Genomic DNA, 23,921 nt, shown 5'->3' with positions numbered 1-23,921 from the left:
TGGCGTCGATGTGCAGATTTTCATCCGTTTCCAAAAAGCCTCTCACCTACTGTACATGTGCTGGTGTTTAAGTACATTACTTTGACCAAGAATGACATAAATATTAAGAAGATTTAATTTCCACGGAGCACCAGATGAATGTTGGCAGTTTGTTCAGTTATTTTAACGCCGACATGAAGCACCTTTAGTCGTCTGTCAGGAGAACAGAGAGTGACCGAGCATCAAAGATTCACTAAATCTCCTGAAATCAACCAGGAAGCCCTCGGCTCAACGCAGCGCTGCAATTATACAAAAAAGGCCAAAAGTGCCCTTTAAACAGATCCAGAGACTCTAATCTGTTGTGACTGAAGCAAAATGGACGGCTGGGTCTGATTATCTCTCTGCACACAGCTGCCCTCCCTCAACACACACACACACACACACACACACACACAGATCACTGATATACACTCATGCTAATGTGCAAACAGACACACACGTTGTCTGAAAGCATTAGTATCTGAATGGACTGATCAGCATGCTGCAGCACATCTGAGCTCTCCGTCTGAGGATCACCTCGAGAGAAGCTGCCGTTCAATTAATCACAGTATTGATCAGTGAAAAGAACCCGGATTGATTTATTTATTTAGCTTCTATCTGACACGGTTTCACTCCAGATGTTTGACATGTTAAACACATTAAGAACACATGAATATCTTTCCCCATATAGACCGCCGTCATAAAAGACGTCTCCGACATGTATGAACATGTTTATATGTTTATATGTTTATATAAATGTATAAGTGTAGATATGGAAATGTACTCCGGTATCCATGATATACTGTATGTAAATGAATCAAATGTACAAACTTAAATACAGCATCCAACCTAGTTCTTATATCTCTGCCCCCCTTTTTTATTTTTACTATACTTTTGAGTACTCTAAGTGTAAGAATAGTACACTTAAGTATATAGATAGTTTACTACTTTTATACTTTTAAGTGTACTACTTCAATACTTCTTGGGACTAAAATGAGCCCACTTTTTAGTTTATAAAAGTATCCTTTTAAATATTTTAAGTGTAAGAATAGTACATTTTGAGTACACAACTAGTTTACATTAAAGTCTTATTTTGCACTGCAACTATACTACAGTATAAGTATACAGATAGTTTACTAGTTTTATACTTGTAAATACCTCTTGGGACTAAAATATTCCCACTTTTTAGTTTATAAAATTATACTTTAAGTGTAAATATTGTACTGATAGTTTACTAGTTTTATACTTGTGGACCCTTTTAGTTTATGAAAGTATACTTTAAAGTATACTCTCAGTAAACTACTAGTTAAATAGTTTTTATACTACAATTATACTTTTCTTAAGTATATCTTGATCAAAAGATTAAGTACAAGTATAAGTCAAGTAGACTTAGACTTTTCTGTATTCTTAGTCAGTATGAGCCAAGTATACTTTTGTTAAGTATCTCTCTGATAAGTACATAAAAAGTAAACTAAAAGTATACTCTCTTATTTTAAGTTTAAAAGAAGATATATATAATAATAGCACACTTGAATAAACTTCCTTTTGGTGAGGGGTGCTTCAGCATCAGGACAGCAAACTGACTCCCCGTTGTGTTATTACAGTGAGAGAAGAGCAGTGAAATAGAAGGTTACTGCAGATTTGTCCTGCTCGCTCTTTACCGTGAACCTTCGTGATGCATTTTTCAAAAATATTAAATGTATTATTCTGACGTTGCGTCCAGCAGCATCATTTTTATGTTGTTCTCTCTCCACTGAGCTGCAGCACCTGCATCAAAATGCCCCAAACAGCAGTTGATTTATAGGCCAGCGGTGAGAGGAACGGTGAGGTGGCTCCATGTAGATCAGACCATTAAAAGTCAAATCAGATATAGAATCTTCCTGCTCACACGAGGAGACGGGCAGAAGAAGGAGACCCTGCAGGCAGCTAGATGTGATTTATTATCCTGGTAATCACACATCCGTGGATATCGACCAGACCTCGATAAATAACAGCAGCTGGGATCAGCAGGGAGATGATAGGATGGCACGCTGAAGGGTCGTCCAGCTACACACAGCGTTCAATACCAGGTGCTCGACTCCACTGATCAGCATGCTGGCTCCAAAATGACCCCAAACACACACTAACACACAGTAATGGATTTTCTCTTCCCACTATGTCCTGTCCAGTTCATCATATCACGTCTTGGTAACAGCATATAGCTAAAAACAAGTAGATAAATGGATGTAAAATTGATGTCCACCACTCTATTCTTCTGCTGCACCATCACACTTTGTTCACTGTGTTATGTTCTATGTTTGTGACTGTTTTTGTATGTCTGTGTTTGCACCTTGGTGCGCGAGCAACAACATTTAGTTTTAACCGTGTACTTTGTATGTTGAAAAATGACAATAAAGCTGAACTTGAACTTGAACTCTATTCCCCTCATTTTGGAGTTCAAGCAGTGAAAACACTACAAATATTCACAAATAGAAGTTAAAAGGTAAGGTAGAGGTGAGTCACTTTTGTTTTCTTGGACAGCACAAGCTCATGTGGGGTCGAACCAAATTAGAATTAATTAAAGAAGGGACATCCCTCCTACGATGACAGGAAACTACGAGGAGAAACATCCTGCGGCCCGCTGCTCCGAGGCTCCAAAGCTCCGGGGGAAAGGGAGTGACCACCTGTCACCGAGCCGGGTCGAGCACCTCCAATGAGGGCTCACGCTGAGCAAAGCTGTCACGACGGAGGAGGAAGATGATGAAGTGGTCAAGAGGAAACTGTTTAGACAGCCGGACACGCCCACCGTCAGCTGATGGTCAGAGCTGCAGGATGTGATGGTGCTCCACTACCATTTATACTACCTCGTGTGTTGTCTTCACATTGACACCACGGTACCATAATCTCAACAAAGCTGCACGCTGAAGAAACCAAACATAGAAGATGTTTTGTAATTTGTTGTTCTGACAAGTTTAAAAAAACACAAAATCACAACTTTGTAGTCTCAAAATTGTGCTAATTGCATCTCATAATACAAAGTCTTATTACACAATAGTTAATGTGTTTCTTGTCACAGACAATATATACTTTTTTTTTGCAATGTGAATTCTGGGCTTTCCCTGCCACAAATGTTATTGAAACTATCAACATTATTAATTATTACTTTACAAAGGTTTGATGATTGATAAAACAGTTCAGCATAGCTATCCTCTAAATGTTTTAAATTATATTTAAATCTACAGCGTGTATCACGGGGTAATGAGAGTCATTACAAACTGTGATCTCTTTCTCACCAGTGTGACAGTTTTTCCTCTCCAAAATGTAGTGTAACTTCGTAGCGTTATTTAGTGATCTTCCCGACAAGTTAGCATGACGGTTTGTACCAATGGATTCTTTAGGTTTCTAGTTTCACGTAATGAAACTGACTCCGCAACACCCTTCGAAAAACAGAATAGCGGTCGGACCTGCCGTCAGAGTTTTAAGGGGTTAACATATGTGATCGGTATTATTGATATCAGATTGCCTCATTCAAGTTTAACCATCTGAGTATCCTCCTCATTGATTTGACATCTGAACATCATAATTCAGCAATCAGGACTCAAGACAAACTATATTTACAAAGAGATCAATTTTAATATCAAAACAATGCATATTTTACATAAAAACAATATATTACAGCACTGGGAGTTGTGTTTTCATCTGAGTATAAAAACAGGGAATGAAGTCAGCTGTTTTAAAGGAAAGCTGCTGCTCCATCTGCTGGTGTCAAACGGTTACTTCTGCTTTAGGAGCATCAGCATCCTTTACTTCCTCTCTCCTGAAGGTCTGACTGATCAGAAGAATTGAACTCAGTTTAACTCCGCTGATCCGTCTCAGGAGTCATTGGGAAGGCCAAACAGTTTGACGGTTCCCGCCTCCCGGTTGTTGTCGTATTTGCCCTCCTTGTCGTCGCAGGCGTAGGCCAGCAGCGGCCTCTTTGGGTGCCAGGCGACGGTGAAGGTCGGAGAATCACACTGAACCTCCCACAGCTTCTCTCCTGCACGCACGCACACACACACACACACACACACACACAACAGATGAGGAAGTTAACTAAAACACGTTGAACTATTAAAAAGGCAGCTAGCTGTAGATTCCATTCTTCTCATTTAAATTTTAGTTTTCTAAATGTTGCTGCGCTGACTTGAAGCAGGATTTTTGAGCACTATATTTAATTGAAAAATAAGAATCTCTTGACACTTTAGACCTGTGAAAGCCTACTGTGGATAAGTACCTCATACAACCCCACTTCAAAACACCCAAACCATCCCTTTAACTGCATTTTCTTCTCAGATGCAGCAGACAAAAAGCCCATTGTGCTGTTGGGTCTCTCATACTGACCCGTTTCCACCTCGGCGATGTCTATGAAGTGATCCTCGGAGGCCGACGCCAACATCTTGCCGTCGTGGCTGAAGCTCAGCGTCCTCACCGGCCAGTCCAGCCTACAACGTCAGCAGCAATGAAAAGAAATCCATGATTCAATAAAAAGGATAGATTCAACCAGAATAACTTTACAGAGTCATGTCATAATAAAATAAAGTGGTATGAGTCATATTTAGGGCTGGACAAAATAGTTCAAAGCTTCATGACGTTGACATGCAAACTCTAAATCAACATGTGAATGCTGAGCAGCTTTTGCATGTCTACTCGTTCAGTTTCAAGACAGTATTTCTGCGAGGTTGCATTTAGTGTTGCCGACTTTCTCGCTAGATTTAGGGACGTTTGCAGTACTGCTAGTTAACTTCATTGGAAAATAATTAGCAACACTAGTCTTGTTTTTTTGGTTGGATCACTTTTTAAAATGTTCTCTCGCTAGTTTCTCAGCATTACCGACCTTGAATGTGATGAATCACTTTATTAAATTGAGGATTTTGTGCGAGGCTTTTTTGGGTGATGACGTCATAAAATATGACGACAGGCATTCAAAGCTTCATTCAAAAACCTCAACAGAAGCTACAAATGTAAAAAAAAAACGACAACATCCGGTACAGCCCTCGTCATATTATCATGATATACACATATTTATCAATAAATACCAAAATATAGATACAGACTTTTTTGAATATATTTCCAGATGAAAATTCTAAGTATAGTGCATTGCCATTGAAATGTGAAGCACACAAACACTGACCTGGAGAAGCAGCGGACACACACTAGTTCCTCCACGTTCCACAGGCTGACGAGGGCGTCGGCACTTCCTGTGGCGAAGTATTTCCCCGTGGGGTCGAACTTGATGCAGATGCAGTTGGACGGGTGAGCGTTGATGGACTGGATGGGCTTCAGCTCTGGATAACTGCAAACAAACACGCTGGTCATTTCAGCTCCGAACCACCACAACGACTACAGACTTTAATACAGAACAGCATACGGCACCGGAGACTTTACACAAGTTACAATAATCTTAAAGATCTTGAACACTAGGTGCTTTTGAGTTCGTTTCAACGCTGCATTCTTAACTTACATGAAAAAAAAGAACCACAAATGTGCCGTACTCCGGTGAACACCAAAGTGAGAACGTGTCAGTTAACAGGTGAAGAACACATATTGTGGAATACCCAAAGAACCCTGAGAGAAAAAGCTCCATTTACCTGGCTGGGTTTTCCTTTGGGAATCACAGTGTTGTGTAGAAGATGGGTCAGAAATTAAAAGGAGTGACGACATCGTGTTTCAGCTCACGCGCGTTTAAATTTAGGGTAAAAAAAATTTCCTTTAGTGGTTTTAAATAAAGACACCGCGACGGATGAAAATGAAATCCTTTAAAGAAAACGATCCCACAATGAACGTACTTACAGGGTCGGAGGATATTCAAGATGTTTGGAAAGTTAAGCAAAAATTACAGACAGGTCTTCAGTGGCTCCCTTCACAGTGATGTCAAACTAATTCAAACAGCAGCAGAAGTCATGTGGCACTGCATACATCATCTCTGCTGTCAGACAACTAAACAGTTTCTCTCTAGTTTGCAGGATGTGATGACTGTGGAACATCATATTCTGCATCCTGCTAAAAATGTCTGGTAAATCCATAACTTTACCTACTTCTATCAGTTGCACCAGTGACCTGCATTTTCAGAGCAAAGTTACCAATAAGTGCACCAATATTCTACTTAAATTAGGATTATTGTCTTAAAACATACAAGTCAATTTAAAATTCTTGAGCATAATTTGTTGTTGCATTAGAGCCATTTTAAGGCCTTTTTTTCATGGAAAAAAACCTTGACATATGTACTTTTGATGATGAACAGAGGTGCGTTTTTAGGGGTTTAATAAATGCCAGGAGAGGAACTCAAAAATAAAACAGAACCCATCCTGTGTGTCACCCTGATGCCAGCAATGTGAAAATATTTGGGGAACAGCATAGAAAATAAAAGATACACAACTATAGACTTCAATCATCAGACTTGAGGATCTGCCTGTAGTATGAAAAACTACAAAAGTATCCAGCGTCACACCTTCAGCCGATAGTGGCTTCACTCGGCAGCTGGCAGGTGTCAGAATGTGAAAACTGACTGAGAGCACATCAGTACTCAGACAGCTTTTCATGAACATATGTGTTTCCTACCTCAGTATATTGATGCAGCCGTTGCCGTTTGTGAGGAAGAAGTTGTCGTTGTCGTTGTTCCAGGAGATCTCGTTCACCTCAAACTTGAACTGCTCCTCCGCCCTGGAGCGATGTGTCTTGGCGTCGATGAAGGTCACCACATCGTCTTTGTTCCCAACAGCGATGGTCTGACCATCAGGGCTCCAGCAGATGTTGATGTTCTCTCCTAAAAAAAAATTATACAAGACTTTTTTTTTTAAATCTTGGAGAGTTTTTGTCGTGCCCTAAAATTGTGGTTTTAGGACTCAGAAGACGCAGGGTGTCTCGTCGGTTCTGTCAGTCGTAGGAGGTGTAATTCAGAACGTGTTACTGTAAAAACTAGCGTCTGGAGTCCTGCTGTTGAGCTTCTGGCTGCAGGTTTACAGGCATGCTATCTTTGACAGATGTTCTCACATACTGTTGCTGTTGACATGACTGCCTTTTTACATTTTATATTTGCCATTTCTGTTTTACATAAGGATGCTTTAAAAAAAAAAAAAGCTTCTGTGGATCAAAACCCCCGCCACCATATGAACCAAGGCTTCACCTTTCGTATTGACGGTGGCGATGCATTTGGTGGTGCGGACGTCCCATATGCGAATGGTCTTGTCTCCGGATGCTGTGACAAACAGATCTGGGTTGGTTGGATGCCAGCAGAGCTGATCCACGCTGTCACCATGACCTCTGTAGTTGTTCTCTTTCACCTGAGGAGAGAAACAAACAGAACATTTAACATGTAATCATCAGCCCACTTCCAACGTCTACCCTAAAGCCCTGAACCCTTATAGACTAAATGACACCTCCGTATAACCAACAGACCATGAGTCGGGGATATAAGGAATGAAAGAACTACAAATGTGCACACAAACTGGTAACAAAGTGGCTGCAAAACCACCATCACTGGTAATTACATCTAAATAAAAACTCCCATATTAAAGCTAATACAGTCCATTCAGATCTTTAAGAATGAGCTACATGCTGCTTGTTTATTTCACTATTAAATTAAACAGTATAATATGCAACAATAATTAAAAAAAAAGGCTAATTCAGTATGAGGTGAAGTGACGTGTAGACATCCCTCGGATCTGTTCATTCGCCATGGACAGGGCTCAGCAACCTTTACTATCTAAAGAGCCATTCTAGGCAAAAAATAAATAATAAATCTGTCTGAAGCCGCAAAACATGTGATCATTGTGATGAAGGTAACACAGTTTATAGTCTAAGTATATAGTATATAAGTCTAATGCAGTGAGGGCCAAAGAGACAATGTACTACGAGTATTAGGGACACATTGAGGGAAAAACATCTGAGATTTACAGAATAAAGTCATAATATTACGAGAAAAAAAGAAAATAACACGTAAAATGAATACTTTAGTATTAGTATACTATACTTTAGTATTTTAATATTATGACTTTATTCTCTAAATCTCAATCGTTTAAAGTCATTTATGAAGCAAAAATACAAAATATTCAATGTTTACATATTCTGAAAATAAAATAAGTTGAATATCTTTAATCTTTTAAAAACAATTGGTCAATTGACAGAATAATAATAATAATAATAATCAACTATCATGATAATATTTTTTAAAAAATATGGCAAATATTCCCCATTTTCAGCTTCTCAATTGTGAGTTTTTTTGTTTTATTTGACATTAAATGTAATATTTAGTTTATGTTTAATGCTGGTGGGATAGATTTCACTTTGTTTCTTCTGTATGTACATGTTTTTAATGTTTTATGCTGTTACTATGGATACTGTCATTTTGAGAAAATAAATAAAACAATTATTAAAAAATAAAAAATACAAAAAAAATATAAATTTAAAAAAAACTAATAAAACAAAACAAAAAAACCCCTGAAAACTAAAAACTAAAAACTAAAAACTAAACCAATCCATTCATTCAGTGAACCGAGGCTAGCCATTAGCATGCTAGCGTTAGCATGCTAGCCTCCTCGACTCACCAGCCGGTCCTTCTCCAGGATGAACACGCTGGCTGTCTTATCGAAGGACCCGGAGGCCAGTCTCCTGCCGTCGCAGCTCCAGGCCACCGAGTGGACCTTGGCGGTGTGCGCCGGGAACTCTCTGCTCTTGTTGTTGTTCCTGAAGCTCTCCTGCATCTCCTGGTAGTACTGCGACTGACACGCCATCTTCACTCTGCACTGTGGGGGAGCCGGGGGAGCCACATCTCGCGAGAGGAGAAAAACAACAACAAGGAGACTTGGCAACTCTCGTTGGAACCGGTTTATGAGCATCACCGCTTAATACATCCATGGTCACCGCCACCTGCTGGTCCGGAGGGTCAACTCTACATTTTAATCCTAAAATTAATTTACTCCACGTTTACATAATAAACAGTTATAGTATATTGTTCATATTTTTATTGTAATTATTTTCTATTCTATAATTATGTTCTTGACTTTTGCAGTTATATTTTTAATTTCCTCATAAAGGTCCCATATAATGCTCATCTTCAGGTTCATACTTGTATTTTGTGTTTCTACTAGAGCATGTTTACATGCTGTAATGTTAAAAAAAAACACTTAATTTTCCTCATACTGTCTGCCTGGATATACCTGTATTTACCCTCTGTCTGAAACGCTCCGTTTTAGTGCATTTCAACAGAATTGCGTTGCCTGGCAACAGTTTGTGTCCATGTTAACTTCCTGTCAGCTGATGTTATTTACATACACTGCAACAGGAAATAAACTGGGACACAATTAGAATGTTTACATTTAAAACCGTGTAATGATATATATCGTATATTTGTGACATCACAAATGGACATAAATCCTAACGGCTTGTTTCAAACGCACAATTTCTGAATACGGGCTGTGTGTATTTCTCCGTATATTGAGCGTTTTGATAGTTTAACAGGATTTATAAAGCACTTAAACCTGTTTTATAATATAAAAGACCTGAAAATCTCACTTTTTACAATATGGGACCTTTAATATATTTATTGTAGGCACCAAACACCAAGGCGAACTGGAGGCAAGTTCAGAGACAAAACCTGGATAAATTAAACCATAACTATCCACATGGATAGGTACCAATAAGGGTAAGAGAATGTGTTCAGTTATTGTAATTTCTGTTATTTGACTTAACCTTTTCAGTTCTTATCAACCTAACCCCTAACCCTATATCAGTATATTAATCCATACACTGTTATTAATTGAAGTATTTTTTACTCTTTATACCACACAATATATTTTGTATATATTTGTACTGTAAATATATATTGAAATATTTTAGGACTCTTGACCACAGATTAAGTTCTTCATGTGTTTTATTGTTGAGATTAACACAGAACAGCAACATTAAAATAATAAAGCAGTAGAAAGAGTTAATCAATGAGACAACGTATTTATCGATGAGTTTAAGTATTGATTAGTCATAAGAACAGTACTCATAAAGTCAGATTACAGGAAATAACAGGAACACAATGTTGGACAGTTAAAATAATAAAGCAGTAGAAAGAGTTAATCAATGAGACAACGTATTGATTGATGAGTTAAAGTATTGATTAATCATAAGAACAGTACTTATAAAGTCAGATTAAAGGAAACAACAGGAACATCTGACTGTGGTAGAAATCATCTCCTGGTTAGATGTGATTGGTTTAGTGTAGCTGATGAGGTCAGCGGTGACATCACGATGACATCATCAGGGCTTGTTTGGGCGCGGCTGTTTGGCGTACTGGATGGCGTCGAGCGCAGCGCCGATGTCGAAGTTTTTGGCCTGAAGGAGACGAGTCAACCAGCCGCCTTCATCGGTGAAACCCATGGACAGCATGAGGGACAGAGACTCCACCAGGCGAGGGTCCGCCTCTGTGGGGGGGGGCAGGAAGGAGAGGTCAGAGGTCAGAGGTCAGTGGGGACATCAGACAAGAATTCACAGAACGGGGATGGGGGGATGTGGTCTTACCCTGAGGCAGGTGAGGGTACAGCGCCGCCTCCCTCAGACCTGTTGGACCCTGCTGTCCTAGCGGGGGACCCTGGTCCTGGTCCTGGTCTTGGTCCTGGTCCTGGGGCTGGAGGGACTGCAGCTCTCCTGTGGAGGGGTCCACCTCTTTGGGGTTCAGGTGAGTCCACTCCTCTTCAGAGTCTCTGCGCACCTGAAGAGCACAGACTGGGTCAGGTTTACTGGTCACAGTGGTTGGACTGGTCTGAGATTTAGACCACACTCATGTGGGGTCAGTAGACAGGAAGTGATGTCATACATGTGCTGCCAGAATGTTCTGTTCTCCTTTGAGTCAACTTTATTCGTCACATTACTAGTGAACACACTACAGGAGTTATGATGATGATGAAGAACTGACCTCTGACCCGTCACTGTTGGCCCCGCCCTCGCTACTTGCCACGCTTGCATCTGCTTCCACCACCCCCCCACTCTGAGGTGGAGGAGTCCCACTCTGAGGGGGAGGGACCACACTCTGAGGGGGAGGAGTCACTTTCGACCTCTGTCCCTCGTGCTCCACGTCGATGTCCACGTCGATACCTGCACACACACACATGATATTACTTCCTGTTTAAACTTCACTCATCCTCAGCTGCAAACAGAACCTCTTTTATCTGCACTCTCAGGGGTTAGGGGTTTCCAGAATGTGGTGATATGAGTATGAGCCAAAATTTGCGTGTGGATGTCCTCAGGCTGGGACTCTTATCACGCATGAGAAATTTGGAGAAGACTGGTTAATGTAGGACGAAGTTACAACTTCCTGTTTTTTTGGCGAAAGACACTTTTTCCACCGCCACGCCACGGCAACATAGTTCCATAATAACTCAAGCTTCTAACAATGGTTCATCACAGTGTCATCACTCACCCAGTGGGCTCAACATGGCCGCCACGCCCTCCCCTATGTTCTTCAGGAAGTCCACATTGGCCTGTGAGGCTGTGCACAGAGGTCAGAGGTCACTGATGTCATTAAAGCTACAGTTGTTAACTTTTATAAAAATAACATATATCCTGTAGTACACACACAAACATATACTGTAGAGGTCACTGATGATGTCATTAATGAGTAGAGGTCACTGATGATGTCATTAATGAGTAGAGGTCACTGATGATGTCATTAATGACAGAACGCTCAGTTGTCAATTTATTGATCATTAATTAGATTATCAGCAGTTTATCAACAAACACTGACCAGAGGGAGCGCTGCAGTCAGCAGCAGGTCTGGAGGGTCCGGGCTGGTCCTGATCCTGGTCCTGGTCCTGTTCCTGGTCCTGAGCATGGGTCTGGTTCTGGTTCTGGTTCCACATGCAGTGTCTCATCCTTTTCATCCACTTCCCTTGAGGAAACCACTACAGACAGACAGACAGACAGACAGACAGGAACAGTTCACCAAAACATCCTGGCAGTCATAGGAGTTGTTTATTTAGCAATGCCCTGACAGTCACAGAGCAGGGCTAAATAAAAAAATCCTGACAGTCACAAAGCAGGGCTAAATAAATAACTTTTTGTGCCTGCTATAATATATATTATTCATATTTTTAATATTAATAATTCTAATATTAGTGTCAAGGCTGCTGTTATTTAAACAGTGACCTCACTACAGTGATGTCACACAGAGGACAGAGTGACATCACCGTAGCGACCCCTTCCCATGATGCCGCTCACCTGCAGCGGGTGCCAGATGGGCAGCAGAGCGTGCTCGGTGTGCGTCCCTCGAGCCTGGCAGGTGGAGCACAGGTCGTAGTTGGGACACACCGAACACTTGAAGCGAGTTCCCACCACGGGACCCTCGCAGCCGTCACAGGTGACGTCGCGGTGCAGTGGGGGCGGGGGCGGGTGAGGGGGCGCGCCCTGAGGAGCTCCAGCTGGAGGAGGAGGAGGACGGTGGCCGAAGGCGAAGGGAGGGAAGGCGTGAATAGGGAAGTCTCGACGGTTCTCCTTCTTCTCTGAAAGAGTTCAATCAAACTTTATTAGAAACAAACAAACAGTTTTTATTGTATTATTATTATTATTATTATAATTAACACAAACACATGAACATATTAATACACAGTTTAGAACGTACGTATGATATTTGGTTTATTTTTTGGAGGACGATGGATATATATAGATATAGATATGTAACCCTAATCTTAAGAGGGTCAAAGTTCAAGGAGCAATGTCATTAGGAAGTAGTATATCCTAGTAGTACGCGTACTGTACATACATACTTGCATACGTACTTTGTAAGGGCCGCTGCAGTACGTACTAAAAGTCTGTGTCACTTCCTCTCTAACACTGTTCCAAAATAAGAGCTGGTCTTCAGGTGAGATCGTGTGCTTGTACCTTTGATGTAGAGGCGGAAAGTGGCATCCTTCATACAGGCCAGACCCATCATCAGCTCATCATCAGAGGAAAACGCCACCAGGTCCTCATCTTCATCTGAAATATACATCATCATCATCAGGTTACATCACTGATTTATAATTATAATATTTACCTCTGTAGTACATGTTGATGTTCTTCAGGTTATTTATAGGTTTATATATGCTTAATAATTATATTATTTACCTCTGTAGTACATGTTGATGTTCTTCAGGTTATTTATATTTATATATATTTAATAATGATAATGTTTACCTCTGTAGTACATGTTGATGTTCTTCAGGTTGTTTAAATATATTGTAATAATAATAATAATAATGATAGTATTACCTCTGTAGTACATGTTGATGTTCTTCAGGTTGTTTAAATATATTGTAATAATAATAATAATAATGATAGTATTACCTCTGTAGTACATGTTGATGTTCTTCAGGTTGTTTATATATATAATAATAATAATAATGATAATATTACCTCTGTAGTACATGTTGATGTTCTTCAGGTTGTTTATATTTATATATAATATAATAAGAATAATAATATTACCTCTGTAGTACATGTTGATGTTCTTCAGGTTGTTTATATTTATATATAATATAATAATAATAATAATATTACCTCTGTAGTACATGTTGATGTTCTTCAGGTTGTTTACATGTATGTATATATATATATATATATATATATATATATATATATATATATAAAATAATATAACCTCTGTAGTATATGTTGATGTTCTTCAGGTTGTTTATATATATATATATATATATATATATATATATATATATATATATAATATTATTAGTATTTACCTCTGTAGTACATGTTGATGTTCTTCAGGTTGTTTACATGTATGTATATATATATATATATATATATATAAATAAAATAATATAACCTCTGTAGTACATGTTGATGTTCTTCAGGTTGTTAATATATATATAATAATAATAATATAACCTCTGTAGTACATGTTGATGTTCTTCAGGTTGTTTATATATATATAATAATAATAATATAACCTCTGTAGTACATGTTGATGTTCTTCAGGTTGTTTATATATATATAATAATAATAATATAACCTCTGTAGTATATGTTGATGTTCTTCAGGTTGTTTATATATATATATATATATATATATATATATATATATATATATATATATATATATATATAAAATAATATAACCTCTGTAGTATATGTTGATGTTCTTCAGGTTGTTTATATATATATATATATATATATATATAATATTATTAGTATTTACCTCTGTAGTACATGTTGATGTTCTTCAGGTTGTTTACATGTATGTATATATATATATATATATATATATATATATATAAATAAAATAATATAACCTCTGTAGTACATGTTGATGTTCTTCAGGTTGTTTACATATATATATATAATGATAATAATATTACCTCGGTAGTACATGTTGATGTTCTTCAGGTTGTTTACATGTATGTATGTATATATATATATATATATATATATATATATATATATATATATAAAATAATATAACCTCTGTAGTACATGTTGATGTTCTTCAGGTTGTTTATATATATATAATAATAATAATATAACCTCTGTAGTACATGTTGATGTTCTTCAGGTTGTTTACATATATATATATAATGATAATAGTATTACCTCGGTAGTACATGTTGATGTTCTTCAGGTTGTTGAACACGCTCATGGTCTTGGTGCTCAGGTACTCGTAGGAGCAGGAGACCTCCTGGTCCACCGCGAACCTCCGGACCTCCTTCACCGTCTCCTCTTTACCCAACAGGTAGGCCTTCACCGTCACCGACATCCTGCTGTTACCGGACACACTGCGGTCTTTAACACGGTACACAGATAAACCAGACTCCGGAGAGAGAACACGAACCTTCAGAACCTTCAGACTCCTCAGACTCTGAAATAAAGTCAGTACCTCTGTGACGCAGCTTTAAATCCTCCAGAACCAGACCAGACCTCCTCTGTGTTTACTTCCGCGTTACACGTCACCGTCATCACGAGAAGTAAACATTGACGCGGCCTCCCATTGGTCCGCTGACGGAGCCCGGATCAAGCTGACCAATGAGAGGCCGAGGAATGACTAAGCACTTCCCAATGAGGGGATTTCCCCTGAGTCACCTGACCAATCAGGTTTAGCCAGTTTAAAGATCACATTAAAGAAAGTTCAGGAAGAAAACAAAGCTGTGTCATCGTTATGAAATACTTAATATTATATAATTATCATGTGTAAAAACAGACAGATTTAATTAAGTAAAATTACTTCATCAGACTTTTAAATATATAATTCATACGACACCTTCTCACACAAAAATATATCTTATACTGTATATACTGTAAATGTTCTTAATGTATATGTTCTTAATATGCCCTTGTACAAAGTATTTTCTTTTATAATTGTAATATATATATATAACATCATATAACTTATTATTTTTAATGGAGCTTCCCAGCAAAAAGCATTTCACACGATTGTACCTGTATAACCGGTGGGACAATAAACATCTTGAATCTTGAATCTTGATTTAACTCATGTTGTTGTCTCATACATTAGAGTTTAAAGGTCCCATATCGTGCTCATTTTCAGGTTCATACTTGTATTTTGTGTTTCTACTAGAACATGTTTACACCTGTAATGTTCAAAAAATAAATTATTTTCCTCATACTGTCTGCCTGAATATCTCTGTATTTACTCTCCGTCTGAAACGCTCCGTTTTAGTGAATTGCAACAGAATTGCGTTGCTAGGCAACAGTTTGGGTCCATGTTTACTTCCTGTCAGCTGATGTTATTTACATACACTACAACAGGAAATAAACTGGGACACATTTAGAATGTTTACGTTTAAAACCGTGTAATGGTCTAAATATTGTTTATTTGTGACATCACAAATGGACAGAAATCCTAACAGCTTGTTTCAAACGCGCAATTTCTGAAAACGAGTTGTGTGTATTTCTCTGTATATTGAGCGTTTTGATAGTTAAACAGTATTTATGAAGCACTTAAACCTGCTTTATAATATAAAATATATGAAAATCTCACTTTTTACAATATTGGACCTTTAATAAACAAAATACAATAAATCACGTTACTGGATAAATATGTAGAACTAATTGGATTATGTTCTTCATTAATTGATTTAGTCAATAAAATGTCACAAACAGGATCTGATATTATAACCAGCCATCCGCAGGTTAATTGTTGGCCAGTGGCAGGTAAAATCGTCAGGAAATGGGAATCAAGTATCGCTTCCCGTTGAGAACCGGTTCCTAGTTGTCTGATTTATCGATGCTTTCCGACAGTTATGTATTATAACAGAGTATAACGGAGCTGCTATAACGTTAACGGATGTTTCATTGACTTAAATTATATATATTATATTATACAAACATTACTCCGTATGAATATTGGACCAAGGTCAGTTCTAACGTTATCAGGATGTGCTCAAATGTAATCTTGTAAAATTTAGTTTTTGGAGAGAAACTTGAATAAATCCAGTTATTTGAAGGAGATAGATTTTTTTTTTTAAAGATTCTGAGTGGTAGACAAAAAAACAAACTTACCTGTAGGTTAATTTCAGTCTCGGTTACCAAATAGTTGTTAATTCATTTTCTGTTGAATTAATGAATCAATTAAAAGACTCTAGAATAGATGATAAATATTAAAATGACATAAAACCAAATGAGAAGGTATTTAAAAGAACACCGTTTCCACGGTGACGTCTTCCAGATAAATATCAGAAAATAAAATCAAAATGTAATAAAGATTTAAACTGAATGTTAATTTGTGATTTCTGGTCAAACTGTGTGGTGATATTTAAAATCATCTTTCACAAATAAAATATTTTATTTCAACTGTTTATGCATTTATTGTGGTATTTTGCCGCAGTTATTTTATATACATATATAGAACCTTTTCTTAATAAATCTTTATTTTCACCTACATCACTTAACATGTGCTGCATTACGCTGATGAAGAGCAACAGATGTGACATAATAAATATTAAGTTCATGAATATTCTAGAAGAATCTTTTTGTAATTCCCCTGTGTTGATCTGAACTTTATGCAGAGTGCATTAACAAAAGTTTTTGTTTATTCTATTTTAGCATGTATGAGCTCATCCCGTGTGATTGTGTCATCAGCCAATCAGCAGCAGACTTTGTTTCAGGTGACCGTGACTCATCAGTCTTGTGACTCCTGTGAGCAGTCTGTCTGAAGTGACTCAGAGTCACAAGATCTGTAGTTCTATTATCTGATAACAAAACTACAGCAGACTCAGACGTTCCAGAATGCATCACTCTGTCACTAAACAGAGGCTGGACAACAAAAGAAAACAAGACAGTCATCTCTGCTTCACCATGTGACTGAACACTTCTACTCTATTACTATCCTTCAGTATACCTTTACAGTACATTACTAGAGTATTTCCACTTCCTGTTACTTTATACTTCTACTCCTGCTATCCACTATTTCAGAGTACTTTTTACTGCACTTTTTATCTGACAACTAAAGCTACTTTACAGATTCATATTATTAATACATGTACCACTGTATACTACTAGATACTGTTGTATACTACTACATACTGGTGTATACTTCTATATACTATTGTATTCTTCTATATACTATTGTATTCTTCTATATTTTGTTGTATACTTTTATATACTATTGTATACTACTATATACTGTTGTATACTACTACATACTGGTGTATACTTCTATATACTATTGTATTTTTTCTATTTACTGTTGAATACTTTTATATACTACTATATACTGTTGTCTATTACTATATACTGTTGTCTATTACAATATACTGTTGTATACTACTACAGACTGTTGTGTATTACTATATAGTATTGTATACTTATTTATACTGTTGTATTCTTCTATTTACTGTTGTATACTACTATATACTTCTATAAACCGTTGTCTACTACTACTATATACTGTTGTATACTTCTATATACTATTGTATACTACTATTTACTATTGTCTACGTCTATATAGTTGTATACTAATTCAATATGTCAATCAAATATAATATTTAATCGTGATTATTCACATTATTGTCCATACTACATCAATAGTGTTACCCGAGTGTTACCTGAGTGTTACCTAGGGTAACCAGATGAGAATAGGGGGAATTTAGGGACTTACCTGTGTGTTACCTGAGTAACTGATTTCAGTTTCAAACAGAATCAACTGAAAACAAAGAAACTTCATAGAATTTAATAGAATTTATTTCTACTTTAACACATTTTATCCGTCACAATAGAAAATAAACAGAGCCCAGAGACGAAAAAAAAACGTAATAATAAACTGAGAATATCAAATATATTCTATATATCAATAATACATATCAATCAATAATGAATCAATAATCGATCGTTACCAGTCTTTAATTAAAACGCAGCTCACAAAGTCTTTTGTTTCTGATAGATCTGATGACGTCACTGATCCAACGGTACCTCAGGTGTGTGATGATGTCAGATGTAGAGGGGGTGGTACTGGCGGTGGGTCAGTCTCTTCCTACAGGTAGGACAGGTGTGTGATGATGTCAGAGCATCTCTCAGACACTGGCTGCAGAACACGTGACCACATTTAGTGGAAACGACCAATCGGCCGCTCTCTACGATCTGTGAAGGAAACAACAACCGGCCAATCAGAACGCATCATTCTACCTGCTGTCCAGGTGTGCAACAGGTGTGCTTGAGTCTCACCTCAGAGTATGAGTCCAGACAGACGGGACAGCTGATCGTCCCCGGAGTCGACCTGTAACACACAGAGAGATTCTACTGTGTTCTAGTGGTGGGATCAGTCTACGACCTGGCTGTGATTTAAAGATAATGTTACCTGGGATCAGTCTATTACCTGGCTGTGATTTAAAGATAATGTTACCTGGGATCAGTCTATTACCTGGCTGTGATTTATAGATAATGTTAGCAGGGATCAGTCTATTACCTGGCTGTGATTTAATGATTATGTTAGCTGGGATCAGTCTATTACCTGGCTGTGATGTAAAGATGATGTTACCTGGGATCAGTTTATTACCTGGCTGTCATTTATAGATGTTTGCTGGGATCAGTCTATTACCTGGCTGTGATTTAAAGATAATGTTAGCAGGGATCAGTCTACTACCTGGACGAGATTTTAATATAAGGTTAGCGGGGATCAGTCTAAGACCTGGCTGTGATTTAAAGATAATGTTACCTGGGATCAGTTTATTACCTGGCTGTCATTTATAGATGTTTGCTGGGATCAGTCTATTACCTGGCTGTCATTTATAGATAATGTTAGCAGGGATCAGTCTACGACCTGGCTGTGATTTCAAAATGATGCTAGCAGGGATCAGTCTATTACCTGGCTGTGATATAAAGATAATGTTAGCAGGGATCAGTCTATTACCTGGCTGTGATTTAAAGATGATGCTAGTAGGGATCAGTCTATTACCTGGCTGTGATTTAAAGATGATGCTAGTAGGGATCAGTCTATTACCTGGCTGTGATATAAAGATAATGTTAGCTGGGATCAGTCTATTACCTGGAGAAGCTGGGGTTCTGTACAGAGGACATTATTGCAGTGTTGACGACAGGGGGCGCGTCCTCATCTTCATCACTGCTGACGACGTAACTCTCACCTGTGGGGACTCTCCTGTTCTGAGGGCCTGATGGAAGACACCCAGAGAAATGTTGGACTGTTCCTTTAATGAAACTTTGTCAACATGACGACTGAAAGACGTCTTACCTTCGTCCACCAGCTGGATCGTCACGGCAGCAGAAGAAGAAACAAAAACAACAGAAGAAGAACAGTTACATTTGATCAGTTTCTCTTCAACGACCAAACTCTCTGAAACACTGAACACACCAACGATTAAAGTCCAGGTGTAGCGGAAATAAATGTGTTCCGAGTTTAATTAATAGTACTGTGTATTACTGTGTAGTACATGTAGTACTGTGTAGTACTGTATTGTTACCAGTACTGAGTCGTTGTTCGTCAGGTCGACCACAGCAGCAGCTTCTGATCCCTCACAGGTCAGATCCACCACCTCCTCTACACCTGAACACAGATCAGTTATTGATTATTGATCACAGGTCAGATCCACCACCTCCTCTACACCTGAACACAGATCAGTTATTGATTATTGATCCGGAATGCTTATTGGTTGACTCTGATAGTAATCTACAACAGAGGAGAGTATTGATCTGTACTGACTGTCCTCCGTGTTGTCCATCACGTCGATGGTTTCTGTGGGGGGGGCAGGGTTGACATCAGACGTCGCGCTAACGTTAGCCGTCCTGTTAGCTGCTCTGTTAGCGTTAGCCGGCGGCCTCCTAGCGTTAGCCGGCGGCCTCCTAGCGCTGGCCGACGGCCTCCTAGCGCTGGCCCCTCTGCTGGTCTTGGTGCTGGGTCTGGAGACCAGAGGACTTCCTGTGGTCCTCCTCTTCCTCTGAGCCTGACCACACACACATCACAACACACACTCATTACATCACAGCTGTGATGACATCATCGTGATGATGAATCGTGATCAAACATGAGGAGAAGAAGAAGAAGACGTACAGCGCTGCTCATATCAGAGACCCTGAAGACGCTGCAGAGGAAACACAGACGGACAGACATTAGACTGAGTTACGTTATTATTCATTCATTATTAATACAGAATACAACCAACTAACACATTATGATGTTATTACAGACTAAACTTTACTGATCCCCAGCAGTATATAGAGTAGTTAAAGGGGAGCGGCGAGCTCGTGGCGGCCACAGAGCTCCACCTTCACCAGCTCAGGGCACAACACCAACTTTTAACAGTGGTTGCCAGGCAACCAGGCATCAGCTTTGGGTTAGAACCAGTATGGAACCAGCATAGAACCAGCATGGAACCAGCATGGAGCCAGTATAGAACCAGTATGGAACCAGTATGGAACCAGTATGGAACCAGTAAAGAGTCAGTAAAGAACCAATTTGGAACCAGTATGGAATCATTATGGAACCAGTATGGAATCAGTATAGAACCAGTATGGAACCAGTACGGAACCAGCAAGAAAAGAGCAAGTATGGAACCTGTAAAGAACCGGTATAGAACCGTAATGGAACCTGTAAAGAACCAGTATGGAACCTGTAAAGAACCAGTAAAGAACCAGTATGGAACCTGTAAAGAACCAGTATGGAACCAGTATAGAACCAGTATGGAACCAGTATGGAACCAGTAATAAAGTATTGATCACAATAGTCCTGTTTTATATCAATGACCAAGGCCTCACACATGCGGAAATCACCAACTAATTAAAAACCAGTTGAACCAGCCAGGTGTTGTGTTCACTCAGGCTGTAGCCAGGTGTTGTGTTCACTCAGGCTGTAGCCAGGTGTTGTGTTCACTCAGGCCGTAGCCAGGTGTTGTGATCTCTCAGGCCGTAGCCAGGTGTTGTGTTCTCTCAGGCTGTAGCCAGGTGTTGTGATCACTCAGGCTGTAGCCAGGTGTTGTGATCACTCAGGCCGTAGCCAGGTGTTGTGATCTCTCAGGCCGTAGCCAGGTGTTGTGATCACTCAGGCCGTAGGCAGGTGTTGTGATCACTCAGGCCGTAGCCAGGTGTTGTGATCACTCAGGCCGTAGCCAGGTGTTGTGATCACTCAGGCTGTAGCCAGGTGTTGTGATCTCTCAGGCCGTAGCCAGGTGTTGTGTTCACTCAGGCCGTAGCCAGGTGTTGTGATCTCTCAGGCTGTAGCCAGGTGTTGTGATCTCTCAGGCTGTAGCCAGGTGTTGTGATCTCTCAGGCCGTAGCCAGGTGTTGTGTTCACTCAGGCTGTAGCCAGGTGTTGTGTTCACTCAGGCTGTAGCCAGGTGTTGTGTTCACTCAGGCCGTAGCCAGGTGTTGTGTTCACTCAGGCCGTAGCCAGGTGTTGTGTTCACTCAGGCTGTAGCCAGGTGTTGTGATCTCTCAGGCCGTAGCCAGGTGTTGTGTTCACTCAGGCTGTAGCCAGGTGTTGTGATCTCTCAGGCCGTAGCCAGGTGTTGTGTTCACTCAGGCTGTAGCCAGGTGTTGTGTTCACTCAGGCTGTAGCCAGGTGTTGTGATCTCTCAGGCCGTAGCCAGGTGTTGTGTTCACTCAGGCTGTAGCCAGGTGTTGTGATCTCTCAGGCCGTAGCCAGGTGTTGTGTTCACTCAGGCTGTAGCCAGGTGTTGTGTTCAAATCTGTTACCTTTCGAAACGTGATTCTTTCTGGTGTTCAACGTTCATTTAATGAGTTTAAATATAAATAAACATTAAGTTAGAGGCGACAGATTGATGTTAGAGGAAACTTTACACTCTGTTAAGGTTCAAAGCTTCAAAGGGAAACAGATTGTGTTGTCAGTTAGCATAGTTAGCATTCCAGTCAGCTAGCTGTGTTCACTCACCAGTTAGTGTGTTTCCTCTCCTGTTGTTAGCAGTTAGCTTCTGTAGTAGAAGTTCAGCAGCATTAACGTTCACAAACTGAAACATTAGATAATAAACTGACTGATTTATCAGCGCTGAACAGCTGATGCTAACGTTAGCTCCAGGTTAGCATGTAGCGCCTGTTTGAACCATGGAGGTCTGAGCTGTCGGCTTCTGCTTCTGCTTCTTCTTCTTCTATACCGGAAACTGTTCAGCAGAGTTAGAGACTCACTTCCGCCTCCCGCTGTCCGCTCGTGAAATGTCTGAAACAAAAGGTCTGAAAAAAAGATTTATAAAATGTCCGAAAAAAAGTCTGAAAAAAAAGATCTGAAAAATGTCCGAAACAAAGGGTCTGAAAAAATGTCTGAAAAAAAAGATCTGAAAAAAAAGGTCTGAAAAATGTCAGACAAAGAAAGATCTGAGAAATGTCTGAAAAAAAAGATCTGAAAAAAAGTTCTGAAAAATGTCTAAAAAAAAAAGTCTGAAAAAATGTCCGAAAAAAAAGATCTAATAAATGTCCGAAATAAAAGTCTGAAAAAAAAGATCTGAAAAATGTCAGAAAAAAAAGATCTTCAAAATGTCTGAAACAAAAGTCTGAAAAAAAAGTCTGAAATAAATCCGAAAAATGTCAGAAAAAAATGATCTAAAAAATATCCGAAAAAAAAGTCTGAAAAAATTTCCGCAAGAAGAAAGTCTGAAAAAAAAGATCTAAAAAATATCCGAAAAAAAAGTCTGAAAAAAAGATCTGAAAAATGTCTAAAAAAACTCTGAAAAAAATCCGAAAAAAGAGTCTGAAAGAATGTCCGCAAAAAAAAAGTCTGGAAAAAAAAGGTCGAAAAAATATCCGAAAAAAAGTTTGAAAAAAAAGATCTGAAAAATGTCTGGAAAAAAAGATCTGAAAAATGTCAGAAAAAAAAGACCTAAAAAAATGTAAAAAAAAAAAAGTCTGAAAAAAATCCGAAAAAGGGACTGAAAGAATGTCCGCAAAAAAAAAGTCTGAAAAAAAGGTCTAAAAAAGATCTGAAAAATGTCAGACAAAAAAAGATCTGAAAAATGTCAGAAAAAAAGATCTAAAAAAATGTCAGAAAAAAAGATCTAAAAAAATATCAGAAAAAAAGATCTAAAAAAATGTCAGAAAAAAAATTCTGAAAAAAGATCTGAAAAATGTCTGAAAAAAAAGTCTGGAAAAAAAAGATCTGAAAAATGTCTGAAAAAAAAGTCTGGAAAAAAAAGATCTGAAAAATGTCTGGAAAAAAAATCAGAAAAGTGTCTGAAAAAAAAGATCTGAAAAATGTCCGAAAAAAAATCTGAAGAAAAAAATCTAAAAAAAAACGTCTGAAAAAAAAGATCTTAAAAATGTCCAAAACAAAAGGTCTGAAAAAATGTCTGAAAAAAAAGATGTGAAAAAAAGATCTGAAAAATGTCTGAAAAAAAAGATCTGAAAAATGTCAGACAAAAAAAGATCTGAAAAATGTCTGAAAAAAATGTCAGAAAAAAAAAATCTGAAAAATGTCTAAAAATAAAAGTCGGAAAAAAATGT

At 38.5% G+C, this 23,921-nt stretch overlaps 3 protein-coding genes and 1 long non-coding RNA gene across 7 annotated transcripts; all 4 read right to left on the bottom strand.

Annotated features, from left to right (window-relative positions):
• Window positions 1-3,606: 3,606 nt before the first annotated feature.
• thoc3 (THO complex 3) lies at window positions 3,607-8,944 on the bottom strand. The gene is made up of 6 exons (XM_037779630.1): window positions 8,580-8,944; window positions 7,160-7,316; window positions 6,595-6,799; window positions 5,168-5,329; window positions 4,378-4,478; window positions 3,607-4,033 (listed from the first exon to the last, which is right to left on the bottom strand). Exons 1-6 carry the CDS (start codon window positions 8,868-8,870, stop codon window positions 3,870-3,872), a joined length of 1,080 nt encoding a protein of 359 aa, XP_037635558.1. The 5' UTR covers window positions 8,871-8,944; the 3' UTR covers window positions 3,607-3,869.
• A 953-nt stretch (window positions 8,945-9,897) lies between these two features.
• On the bottom strand, window positions 9,898-14,763 carry sqstm1 (sequestosome 1). Of its 3 annotated transcripts, none has more exons than XM_037779617.1 (8): window positions 14,601-14,763; window positions 12,898-12,993; window positions 12,238-12,518; window positions 11,765-11,921; window positions 11,441-11,509; window positions 10,937-11,115; window positions 10,543-10,732; window positions 9,898-10,445 (listed from the first exon to the last, which is right to left on the bottom strand). In XM_037779617.1, exons 1-8 carry the CDS (start codon window positions 14,761-14,763, stop codon window positions 10,282-10,284), a joined length of 1,299 nt encoding a protein of 432 aa, XP_037635545.1. In that variant the 3' UTR covers window positions 9,898-10,281. The 3 variants fall into 3 exon arrangements, with proteins under 3 accessions (XP_037635545.1, XP_037635546.1, XP_037635547.1); XM_037779618.1 differs by lacking the exon at window positions 14,601-14,763 and adding an exon at window positions 14,369-14,418; XM_037779619.1 differs by lacking the exon at window positions 14,601-14,763 and adding an exon at window positions 14,209-14,227.
• Window positions 14,764-18,347: 3,584 nt separating this feature from the next.
• rnf4 (ring finger protein 4) lies at window positions 18,348-22,603 on the bottom strand. The gene is made up of 8 exons (XM_037779651.1): window positions 22,363-22,603; window positions 20,527-20,557; window positions 20,179-20,419; window positions 19,940-20,022; window positions 19,711-19,723; window positions 19,507-19,630; window positions 18,687-18,738; window positions 18,348-18,602 (listed from the first exon to the last, which is right to left on the bottom strand). The coding sequence occupies exons 2-8, from the start codon at window positions 20,536-20,538 to the stop codon at window positions 18,453-18,455; spliced, it is 675 nt and encodes a 224-aa protein (XP_037635579.1). The 5' UTR covers window positions 20,539-20,557; window positions 22,363-22,603; the 3' UTR covers window positions 18,348-18,452.
• Window positions 18,949-19,500, bottom strand: LOC119494061. 2 transcript variants are annotated; one of them, XR_005208089.1, is made up of 2 exons: window positions 19,150-19,500; window positions 18,949-19,104 (listed from the first exon to the last, which is right to left on the bottom strand). It is a non-coding gene; the product is annotated as an uncharacterized LOC119494061 (long non-coding RNA). The 2 variants fall into 2 exon arrangements; XR_005208090.1 differs by having other exon boundaries at window positions 19,282-19,500.
• Window positions 22,604-23,921: the final 1,318 nt, after the last annotated feature.

This window comes from Sebastes umbrosus, chromosome 9 (genome assembly GCF_015220745.1).
Source record: "Sebastes umbrosus isolate fSebUmb1 chromosome 9, fSebUmb1.pri, whole genome shotgun sequence".
Taxonomy (NCBI): domain Eukaryota; kingdom Metazoa; phylum Chordata; class Actinopteri; order Perciformes; family Sebastidae; genus Sebastes; species Sebastes umbrosus.
This window is presented reverse-complemented; position numbering and strand designations above follow the sequence as displayed.